Source organism: Caretta caretta, chromosome 2, assembly GCF_965140235.1.
Source record: "Caretta caretta isolate rCarCar2 chromosome 2, rCarCar1.hap1, whole genome shotgun sequence".
NCBI lineage: Eukaryota > Metazoa > Chordata > Testudines > Cheloniidae > Caretta > Caretta caretta.
In genome coordinates this window covers 220,257,097-220,269,463 of record NC_134207.1, presented here as the reverse complement: position 1 = coordinate 220,269,463, position 12,367 = coordinate 220,257,097, and the positions used below count along the sequence as shown (strand labels likewise).

Sequence of the window (12,367 nt, the reverse complement as noted above, 5' to 3'; positions counted from 1 at the left end):
CCTCCCATTTGAACTGGGATCTGGGGGTTCCCCTCCCCCACTGGTGTCAGCTCTGCTCTACCCTCCACCCCCACCCTGTTTGTGCACACCAGGATCTGAGTGAATTTTGAGCAGGGGTTTGACTGCCATCCCTACTCCCCCTTCTCGTGTGAAGCAGGTTCTGGAGGGGGCTTGCCTTTCTGGGATTGTCTGAGCCCCATTCCCTCACCTCTTCATGTGATCTGGGAGTCATTGACCCGATTTCCCCCCTCCACCCCTCTCCGGGGTATCTGAGTCCCACACCCTGCCCCCCCTTGTGTGCACACCGGGATCTTGTGGGGGGAAGCTGCCATACTTCACGTGCACCGGGTTCAGGCCAGGGGCGGGGGTTGCCTTTCTGCGAGTGTCCACACCCCACTCCCTAACTTCTTAATGTGAGCTGAGGATCATTGCCCTCTTGCGGATGTCTGATCCCTGCTCCCCATGATCTGGGGTGGTCCTTTGCGTACATTACAATCTGGGGAGGCCCTGCTCCTCTATGGGGGTCTGACCACCCCCCCTTCTACAAGACACATTCTAGAGGGACTTGCCCCTCTGGGTGGGGAGTTTAGACGGTGCACACTCCAAGCATATATCAAGAACACATTGCTGAGACTACGCTGAGAACAGATATGTTTGACATCTCAGATTCTGATGTCAAATTTGATTTCTTTATGAGAGTCTGAAATTTCTTATAGGATGATCTAGACCTGAGCAAAAGGCTTGGTCTGCACTCAAAAGTTAAGTTGACATAGCTACATTGGTTAGAGGTGTGAAAAATCCACACCTCGGACCGGCATAGCTATGTTGACCTAACTGTTAGTGTTGACACAGCTATGTCAATGGAAGAATGCTTCTGTCAGCGTAACTACCTTTGTTTGTGGAGGTGATGTTCCTGCACTGATGGAATATCCCTTCTGCTGGTGCAGACTGTCTCTACACTATGGGGTTATGGTGACACAAGTAATGTAGCTACTGATATAGCTGATATAGTTTCCATAGTGCAGACATACCCTAAGACCATTGTATTGAATCTCAACAGTAAGTCATAAATGCATTCTTTATGCAAGGCTCTGATGGACAAAGCAGTAGTACTGAGCTTCCTTAAGGAAGCAAATCTATCAAAACCAGCAGTTATGCCTACTTTCCCAATCTGGGGTGTTCTCCCATTACTACAGACTCTTGTGACCTGTCAATTCAGACCAATGTCATCTAATTATCTGATAATCTGTTTCCTTTCCACAAAGATCTGCTGCTTGGTTTCAGTCACACATTAACAATACGTCTTCAGAATCTTTGTATTTAGAAGACTTGAGCCATCACTGTGTCTTCCACCAGGAAAAGGTGTTCTCTTCATGCTGTAGAATCATTTAAAACCAACGCTAACTCTTCCTTCTACATCTCACAGAAAATTGTTCTTTCTTCGTTTTGCTCTAAACTTAAGCCCCAAAACACAGTGTGGCACAGTCTAGATTTGAGAAACATGGAAAAATATATCTTAATAGAACTGATCAATTCAGGAAAACATCATCCTTATTCATTTACATCTCAGATGCCTGTGTCTGAAAGTATTCAGATTCTCCATAGTCTAGTGGATTGAGTGCTGTATCATTGAAACATAGTCAGCTGCAGATAAACTGTTTCCATGGCCTATTCAATGTGTTTTGTGATAGCCTCCTGGACCTAATGTCCATCAGCTACCATATAGGGAGTCTGCAAAACTACTCCCAGTCATCCATCAACATTTAGTTGAAAGTTTCTGCAAAACTTTTTGGCAGGAAAGTGCTGTATATGGTGGTCCCAAAATAGACTAATACTACTAATTTTAGCAATGGCGGAATTTATATCTTTCTGGTTTTGGCTCACCTTACTGGTCTTTACATCTCATTTGTCTCAAACTATGGAGAGGTCTGCTTCATTTGAGAAGTTCTTCAGGCTCAGTATGATGGCCTCTTCAGAGAGTTAACATAATTCAATAAACCATTATTAAGTTCTACTTAATCTATGTATGAGTTTCAGGGTGGATTTGATTTAAATCAAATTGATTTTAAATCATGATTTAAATCACTAGTCAGGAAGACTCCATTTAATAATGGATTTCTATATAAAAGTGCATTCTTGTTGGTTTTTATAACCTTAATACATATTCTTCACAACTCAGAGATAAATGTAGGTTTCATTTTTAGAAGGTATATGCTATATATTTTTTAAGTGATTTATTTTGAAAACTTTTCAGATTAGTTTTACAGCTATATCAGAAAATGAATGACTGGTTATTTCATTTACCAAAGGTAATTGAAGCAGTTCACCTCCCAATGACTTCATAAATATCTATCTCCAATTCAACAGGTTAATCATTAATATTTGGAGGATTTCTTTGCCATGCTGTATTAGGAGGAGAACATCACCAGACAGACATTTAAATTGTCTTTTTTTACTAAAACAACAACATTATGTAGTCTGGATTTTTTTCTTCAACAGCAAACAAATATTTTAACAAAATAAGCATATGAATTTTTGAATTTAGTTAAACATACAAGTTTTTTAAAATCAGGTTTATTTTTGTTAAAATTGTTTAACTAAAATAGTTAAATGAAATTTTTGAAAAAAAACAAAACAAAAATTAAATCAACTATGTCAGCCAGGTCAATATGAGAAACTTAAAATATTGGCTTCTGCAGCTACTTCAGTCATCTTCACCTTCATTTTCCTGTTTGTTTGTAATCTGGAAAAGAAAAACAAGCTTTCCTACTTTTTCAGGTCCCAGACGATTTCTCAATTTGGAATGAATTAGTCCAAAGGAAGAAAATATTCTTTCTACACTGGCAGAAGAAGCTACTGCTGTTAAGTGAGATTATCACTTCAACAGTCTCTGAATCCAAGTGCTTTAGTGACTTCCACCAGTTCACTTTAAAACATTCTTGAATGGTTCACCCTTAGCTCTGAAGTTTAATATAGTTGGCATTATGGAGGGATGATTGCTGGATGTGCATGTCATAGCCAACTCCTCCTCTTCAGCAGTTAAGGTTTGACCCTGCTACTGAGTATTGAGAATATTTTCAAGAAAATGAGCTACAGATAGTGCTTGTCCCATTCCTTTTTTAATGCTTGTAATTTAACTCTGTCGTTGCATATTTCTCTATTTAAGATCGCACCCAGTTCTTTCTAAATTTCAACAGCATCAGCAATAAAACAGCTATTTCCCTGCATTTTGTTCAAGGCTACAGAAATAGGCTTCAGGGTACTCAGCATGTGTTCAACATTTCTCTTAAGCCCAATGTTGAGAACTTTGGCTGTGACAGTGCCATCTACTTTTTCATGATTTTTTTCACAGACTGTCCTCAGATTAGTCACAGAATCCATTCTTGATATAGTGCTCAAAACAGTTCACTACTAAGTTCCATCACATGTCTTGTGGGATAGTTAGCTTGGTTCCTCCCACTTTTTTCAGAGCTGCAAAGTGGTTGTTACGGAAGTATTTTGCAATTTCAACAACATTAGGCTTTATTTCTGGAATACTGAAGTCTTTGGCAAGGAGGTGCATCAAATGAGCACTGCAACCCTATGTTGTTAGCTTTGGACTCTTCTAAATTTCTTCTCATCTTGGATACATTTGCAGCATTGTCTGTGACCAAGCTGCGTACTATGCATTTGAATTTTTTTCCACAGTTAGTTGTAGCTTTTACTGCTCCTTCTTGTAAGTATTCTGATGTGTGTTCATTTCCTGATGTATAAATTGTTTCCGTTAGGAAGACATTCCCCTCTTCTGTTGTCACACAAGTCCACAATGATCCTGTTGTACGTGCATTGCTCCACCCATCAAGACTCAAGTTAACAATTTCACCCTCTAGACCTTTTGCATACTACTCAATATCTTTTTCATACACTTTATCTAGCAATTTGCATATGACATGCTCTGTTGGGTGGACTGTGTCCTGGTCTTAATGACTGAACCATGTTAATGAAGTGAGGGTTCTCAGTCATACGGAAAGGAGAGTTTGTTGCATGAACAAACCGGGCAATTTTTTTTATCAATTACCTCTTTTTTGTAATCCGCTGGTTCTTATCACAAACTTATCTATGGTTGTTTCTGGATGATGATTTTTTTTTTCTTTTTGCTACAGGTGCTATACTGTGGCTATGTGACATACATGATGTGACTGAAACACTATCATTGGCAGATAACTCTGAAACTATAGAAAATGATGGTGATCTTGAAGGTGGATAGTCTTCAGAATCCTGTTTGTTGAGGATGGATTCTCCTAAACAAAATAAGTCAGTGCAGTTATTTAATTATTATTACCACACTGCTCATTGTGTTTAGTGTTTACTCATTGCATTCACTGACACTCAGTACTACTTTAAAGGTGAAATTGTAAAAGGAAGATCTGCCTATTTCAGCTATTTATTTTTTATCACAACTGCATCTAAAATGATAGTACCATAGAGTAACAACTATATTTTTTGCTCAAACATGAGAGTTCAAGAATAGTCCAGAAGGAAGACAGGCAGTCCTTAAGAAAGAAGTATGAAATAAAGAAGTTTACCACCCTGAAGATCCTGTATGTTCAGACATTGTTTCTTTCTTCGTCTTCAATGCAGCTTCTTCCTGAGAAGGAACACTTCTCATGATGTTGTTTCATTAGGGAAACCAGGTCTTGCATTTCTTTGTTGCACTGTTTGCATTTTGCACGCATGCCTGTCTTACCCACAGGTAGAGGATCTTCATTAAAATATTCCCAAACTGGGTCTCTTTTATGGCCTTCTGGCATTCTAGTTTTTTCCCTTCTAGTGAGAGAATGGTATAGTAGATCTCAAATCAATGAAGGCTACGCTCAGAAAGACCTCAAGACTTCTGGAATATGCTGCTCGAACAGTTTCACTTTTGTTTCTACTGCCTGTCCCTCCCTTCTCACATTTATCTCCAGACTTCTCCTTGTCCCTATTTAGTCTGCCCCCAACAATCTTTTATTCATTGAACTTTTTTTGAAACTTTGCACTTTTAGAGAGAGGTAAGGGATTGACTCTGTGTACACAAATTTGCAGAGGGACGATATGATTGAGGTCTGTTATTTCTCACCTCTCTCTATATTTGTTTTAAAACATTTTGCTATTAACAAGTATGTTATCTCTGGAGACACAAATCCACAGTTTGAGAACTGCAAAACTAAGCATCTCTGATGGTATCTTCTAGACTGAACATAAAGTCCCATTGGGTAAATAGAAAGATTAACCTAAATAATCTATACAGAAGCCCCTGGGACCCCATAAGATTGGGTCCCTAATCCATGAACTATTGGAACTCATTTACAAAACTTTTCTTAAACATTACATTAATATATTGTCTAATACTATAGAATTAGAATTTATAATCCCTATTCCATGATGAGATATCTTTGAGCTATAGTGTCTTAATTAAAACTATCTTTAGATAGGTTTTTTTCTCTCAAAAAGCATTTTATCAAAAAAATCCAATTTAAATAAAAAAAAATCTGATTTTTATGCACCCCGATGAGTTTAGACTTTTTGTACAGCTTTAGAAATACTCATCTGTTTTGAGAGTAGAAGGGATGTGACCAAGTGTGAACTTCCTCCAGTATCTGTAGTGAGACAGACATAGCTCAACTGCCTTGGACTGGAGTAGAAGCCTGTATCAGAAGGGGAATAACCATATAACAGATTTTTTTTTAAGTTACATAAAGTACAAATATTTACATTGTTTTGAAGGAAGAATTGAAACCTTGGCTCAGTCAGCCAAAGCACTATTTATTTGAGCATTTTAATATGGACAGAGTGGAGAGATAACTGGGCCATAGTTCATTCAGGTCTTTGAAGATGGCTAGGACCTTGATATTAAACCAGAATTCTGTTGGTAGCCAGTGCAATGTTCAGTGATCTGTGGTGGTACTGATAATTTTCTCTCTCAGGTGCTTGTCTGGCTGGTTCTTGCTCAGGGTCTAACTGATTACCATATGTGGGATCAGGAAGGAGTATTCCCCTAAGCCAGGTTGGCAGTGACTGGGTTTTTGTTTTTTTTACCTTCTTCTGCAACATGGGGGTGGATCATTTTGATATTATATCTATCTTAATTCCCTGCCATTCAATAAGCTTAGACAGTGATCCATCTGGATCTATCTTACTCCCTGCCTGAGGGCATGCAAGTTTAGCCTCCTGAGGACTATAATACCTTGGTCTAATTTTATATGTTGGGTTTAGCATGTGGGTGCTGGGTGGTGTTAGTGGCCTATGATATACAGAAGGTCAGACTAGAGGAGCTGGTGATCCCTTTTGGCCTTAAATTCTAAGACTCTATGAAAATGTTTTGCCCTTCCTACCAGAATCACATCAGTCTTGCCTGGAGTGAGCTATAGCTAGCTGCTCCTCATCTAGACCTATAATTCCACTAGGGAACACAGTCCTTGAGGGAATTGGTATATTTTAGCTAAAAGAATTGCGTCTGAGCCTGTGGCATCTTGTTCTCTCCCTACTTACTCTTCTAATTGAATTAGATGTGATCTAATGATTCCCTTTGGTGCTCTGCCTGTCAGGGCCTTGTTTAAAGGTCCTCATTGATAATCTCTGGGGTCTCTTTGAATGGAATGAGTGGTATTAACTTAAAGTAACTTCTTCTGCCAGACCCCAAAAATAGGGTGTGAGGGCAGGTCTAATACTACAGTGGGGATCGACGCTCTGAGATCGATCCACCAGTGGTCAATTTAGCGGGTCTAGTAAAGACCCACCAAATCAACTGCAGATCAGTCTCCAGTCGACCCCTGTACTCTTCCTTCTCCTCCCCCCCATAAGAAGAATAAGGTAAGTCGACAGGAGACTTTCTCCCGTTGACCCACCACTGTAACTCGACCTAAGGTACGTTGACTCCAGCTATGTCATTCACATAGCTGGAGTTTCGTAGCGAAGGTCGACTTACTGCAGTAGTGTAGATATGGCCTGAGTGGCACCTTGTGATCCACTGTGTCCAAAGGCAAGAGCTACTACAGATCTCAGACCTCTTTCCACTGATGAGAGATCACCTCAGCAGTGTGAGGTGTGAGTGCTGTCAGACAGGGCATTGTCTGAAACCTAATAAAAAAATCTATAATTTTGGAGTGTCAAAGTTGCTGAAGTTGTTGTAAAGTCAGAACTTTATCGGTGACCTTTTTGTTTAAAAAAAAAAAAATGTACTGCTCAGATTTCAGAGAGGATTAGTCACAGCTTACTTTCAGTTAGAGACCTGGAGGAGGAGCATTATTCCAGGAAAGGGTGGATGGAGCCACAGAAGAATATTAATAGTCTCAAAACACCCAAGGTAGTGGAAGGCTGGAAATAGTGAAAGTTCTGCAGTGAAATAAAAATGGGATCAAACTGAAATTAAGAAATAAAACTTGTCACCACCGTCTTATGTTTATAAAGAAGATAAGTTTATATTTTGTATATTACTCATTTAAGGTTTCCATAAGATTCTTATGGAAATCTTGAGTACCTATAGTGCAAGAAAATATCTGAGTATTGGGGGATGGTGGAGAAAATTCCTTGATATTTTTCCAAAAATTTCTTCTTAGTTAGGGTTTGACAGGCTGTCTTCTATAGTAATCTTTTAAAAGTGGGCTACAAAAATTTGAATTTGGCCATTTTAAACAGTACTTTAACTTAAAGGGGAAAATGTGATGTGAGGACAGTCTTCAATTTAAACAAAAACACTTTTGCTTAAACACCTTTTCCCATGCTTAATGCTAAGGGTAAAGTACTTAACAAGCCAGGTAAGACAAAAAGTTATAATTTATGTTTCATATTAAATCTTAAATAACCTTTTTCTTTTTTGCAGTGGACAGGCCAAAATCCCAGCAAGTTAGAACCTCTGGTACTATAAGGCGAACCTCTTCTTTGGACACAATAACAGGACCTTATCTCACAGGACAATGGCCTCGTGATCCCCATGTACACTACCCTTCATGCATGAAAGATAAAGCTACTCAGGTAAAATATACAAAATCACAGGACAAAAATTGCCTGATAGATTGGTCTGTCCCTGTTTGCATTTTATTATCTTGTCCAAAATGTCAACTAAACTCTGCAGTAGAACAGCAGTTTTTCTTTCAAAATCTCAGCACAAATACATAATTCTGAAAAAATTAGGTATGATAATGTTTTTGTAATTTGGTGGTCTGAGCCTACTAATATATTGCATAATTCCGAATGTTTCTGTGCTTTTAGAAAGTATGTTTTCAATAATCCATCATTTTTAATTAATAAGCGCAAGTATATACATTTTAAAAATATAATTGAGGTGAATTTCAGTCAGTGGCAAACTAGTAAATTATGAATAGGTGCTGTATTCTTTTCTACAACCTTACTAAAGCACTCCTCTTGCTGTTGTAATTTTTGTTACTCCTGAAAGCGGTGAATGAAAGGTGAACTTCTAATATCTATTAATTACTTACAATATTGGTGGTAAAATTAGCGGGGAAATGACAGTATGAAGACAGACCATTTCAGTGATGAGTGCAAAAGCTAATATTTTTAACTCTTGGACAACACCACTCTTGAAACAGATTGAAAAGAGTTCTGTTAAGTATTATAAATTATTAAATTCTAGCAGAAATGTAGTTTTTTCTCTAATCTCGATTTAAGATTAACCAGTCACTTCATCTTTTTTGTGCTTTGGTTCTTTTGTTTTTCTTAATGTACAAATTTTCTTGCCCATTTTATCAGGTGCTCCATGTGGCTTTTCTTGTATTTTTTAGAAATTAGAGAGACACATTTCATTCTGTTAGCTAGAGAGCGAGGTAAGAGAAAGGGAACTGAGGAGTACAAGCTTATCCTTAAACTTGTGGAGTTGCACACAATTTTAGTTAAGCAGTTTCCATTAATAGCAATGAGAATGGCACTGCTTAAGCCCAGTGTAGGAAACAGTATTTTAGCGGTGTGTATTATGAACATTTCAAAGCAAGCCATAGCTCCTTGATTTCTGGTTCAAGTTAATCAGGCATTTTGGATCAAGCGGATTAGTGAATACTATTGGTGCAAACGTTTTTCTAACATTCAGAGGTGCACTAGCATAGTAGATTATCCAGCCTATTTTTTTTTCTGTCCTCCACCTGGAAATACCCTTGACTATTCAGACTAGCAAGTGGCAAATTGTGTTCAACATAGTTAAATTTAGACTTGGAGGAAAGAGCCTAAAGGAAGAACATCTGTTAAATATGCAGATGTTACAACATGCTAACCGGGAAGGAGAAATTTACTCAGGTTAACCCAACTTCTAAATGCAAGCCTTCAAAGTCAACTTTATAGGTCCCCAAGTTTTTACCTTTAGGACAGTGGTTCTCAAACTGTGGGTCGGGACTCCAGAGTGGGTCAGGACCCCATTTTAATGGGGTCACCAGGGCTGGCGTTAGACTTGCTGAGGCCTGGGGCTGAAGATGAAGCCTGAGCCCCACCACACAGGGCCAAAACCTGAGGGGTTTAGCCCTGGTTGATGGGGCTCAAATTACAGGCCCCCCATCTGGCGCTGAAGCTTTGGCTTTGCCCCCCGCCCAGGGTGGCAGGGCTTGGGCAGGCTCAGGCTTGTTCCCCCCTTCCTGGAGTCATGTAATAATTTTTGTTGTCAGAAGGAGGTCGTGGTGCAATGCAGTTTGAGAAGCCCTGCTTTAAGAGAGAAGTCTTGTTCAGCATCTGTGGAGTGTTAATGTTTAGTGTTAAATAGCTTATATTGTGTTTGGGCTGCAAAAGGACTCAGTGTCCATGATAGTGCTAGCCTAACTTCACGCCTTATGTACCAGCTTACTATCCAGGCCACTGGCTGTATGTCTGAATCCCATTACAGAATCAAGTGGGGGTTTAAGCTTTTTTGTGTGAGAAGGACTGATGTTGCTGATATCAATGATGAATAGGCAGTTTAAAACATCATCTTGATATTTGGTTGAATTTAAAGTTGGCCAAAATAGTCTGCGGTACATTAATATGTTAGCTTTTATAACATCCAACATACAATGAGCCATCATTCCATGAGAAGAGAGGCAAGAGTTAAACAAGCCTTACAAACTTTCGTGAATTTACCAGACTGAACAAAATGTACTCGCCCACCCTCACTGTCAGGACTTAAAAAATTACCTGACATCTGATTGCAAAAGGAGTCATCCCACTAGCCTGGATGAAAGATTTGTTGTTATGGCTGCCCTTGTAATTTAATGGAACAAACGGTTGTGTATTGTATTGAATTGTAATAGTCAGTTTATTTTAATTTAATATTTTGTAACTTTGAGTGTTTGTCTCTATGTGTAGTGCATTTCAGGTTGCTCGTGTGCCCAGGACAAGAGAATTTTTCCCTTGGAGTGTCTGTTTGGTACACGCATGCGCCCTCACTCTCCTCATGCACCTCACTGAGGTCATAAAAGGTGCTGCCAGACCTCTACCATTTTAGTTAATTCTTGCAGCTTGCGGTCTAGGATGGAGTTTCAGTGCTCTGCTGACTTCTTCAGCTTTTCCTTGTAAATAGTTCAAAAAGGTAGTCTCAGTTGTTTTAGTCCAATTAGTGAGCTAAATTGTTGGGTTTGGTTTCCTAACTTTGGGACTCTTCCCCCCTCTCCTCAGGGTGGAGATTGATTCAGTCCCCTCTTGGAAGCTGTGGGGATTTCAGTCCTGGCCTCTGTGGCCTGTAGGCTCTTCCTCAGGTTCAGGTATCTTCCCTTCCCTCCTCTTTGGGGCTAAGGAGATTTCCTGTCAGGCTTTTCTATCCTTGGCACAGGAGGCCCACACTCTTCCTTTTTGGGCTGTGCTTGTTAATTCAGGCCAGCTGTGGTATCCAATTGGCTCCTCCCCCGCTGGCACCACTTTTTACCATGGTCCTTTTCTCCCCTGGGTTGGGAGAGCTCTGCAGGCATCAGTGTTTCTTGGTGTCTCTGGGAGCTCTCTCACTAGGACCTCTGACTTCTTAGAGTGGCCTAACTTATTTTGCCTTTTGGTACCTGGTGACGTTACACTGAGCTTACCAGTGAGGAAGAAAGGTCTAGCAGCTTGTATCACCAAGCTTGGACAAGGGTATCATTGTAATTTGGCTGGTTTCACATTTAGGAGTCTCCCTTTCCTCTGACAGCAAAATTGGCCATTAAAATCATCAAAAAATAGACTTCAGTGATACAGACTACTCTGTACTGAACATGGGTATGCAATTGTCCGTTGTCAAGCCTCCAATGTTGTTCTTCTAAATTAAGAGCTTGATAGCTTGTACAATCCATCAACAGAAGATTATTCAATAAAAGATACTATCTTACCTACCTTGTCTTTCTCATTGAACCTAATAATGAAAATTCCTTGTTTCTACTTGATTTCCTGTTTCCTTTAGACAACTTCAGGTTTCCAATGTTTAAGTTATATTTTCTAGAATAAATATGAATTCAACAACTTTCAGATTTTCTGTGACATCATAGAATGTATATATTTCTACACCTACTTACATCAGTTGTCAAAATGGCTGGTTAGTGTTTGCTAATATATTGGATACATTAAGGCTTACTCTTTGTTACACAGATGCAGTGACTAATCACAAAAACACAATTTTTTCTGTATTTTTTTATTTTGTTTTTAAATAGAAATTGTGGTCCTACTGTTACTGAAGTGTTTCATGGGCAACTGGTGCTTCACTTCTGAAAAATAAGGCTAACTAAGATGAAGTTGATCATTGAACTTGACTGGTTATTGAATCTGAGGGTTTGAAATATCAGATCAGTGCTGAGTGAATTTACTTCATTGTCTTTCATTTTTAAAATACTCTTTTATTGGTATCTTTTCTAAGGAAACAGGAATATCAAACAGTTATTAGTATTTTTCCCTTCTCATTCCTGGACTTCCTCCCACTCCCTAAAACGGAAAAGGATAGACAAGTTCTATCCTTTTTACTGTAAACTAAACTTAACTTCTAACTGGAAGTGTCAGCCGAGAAAGGGAGGTAAACAGACCGAAGGACAAAAGTATTTTCTTCCAGGAAAAAAAAATTGGGGGGAGATTGAATGTATGAACACATAACTACAAAAGCAAGATGTCCACCAGGCAGACCAAAAGTAAAGTTAGATTTAAAAAAAAAAAAAAAAAGACTAGGAAGTCCTGTATTTTGCTTTTTCAGTAGACATTATTTGTGGAGCTGAAGTAACTAATTTGATATGCTTCTATAAACCAATCCATAATTGACAAAAATAAAATATATTTTTATTTATATAAATGGTGACACTGCAGGGAGACGCTACATTTTTTTCCTATACAGGAAGGCTCACCCAGGAATGGTGCTGGAATGAACAATGACACACATGCATCCCAAAAACGGAACGAAGACTATGCTGAGACCCCCACATGATGG

At 39.0% G+C, this 12,367-nt stretch overlaps 1 protein-coding gene across 7 annotated transcripts in view; it reads left to right on the top strand.

Moving 5' to 3' along the window:
* GLCCI1 (glucocorticoid induced 1) overlaps nucleotides 1–12,367 on the top strand; it is a 107,108-nt gene that overhangs the window by 17,387 nt on the left and 77,354 nt on the right. For all 7 annotated transcript variants that reach the window (XM_075125838.1, XM_048838229.2, XM_048838230.2 and 4 more), the window contains exon 2: nucleotides 7,841–7,992. In XM_075125838.1, coding sequence (XP_074981939.1) covers nucleotides 7,841–7,992 — 152 coding nt within the window. The remainder of the gene's footprint in view (nucleotides 1–7,840; nucleotides 7,993–12,367) is intronic.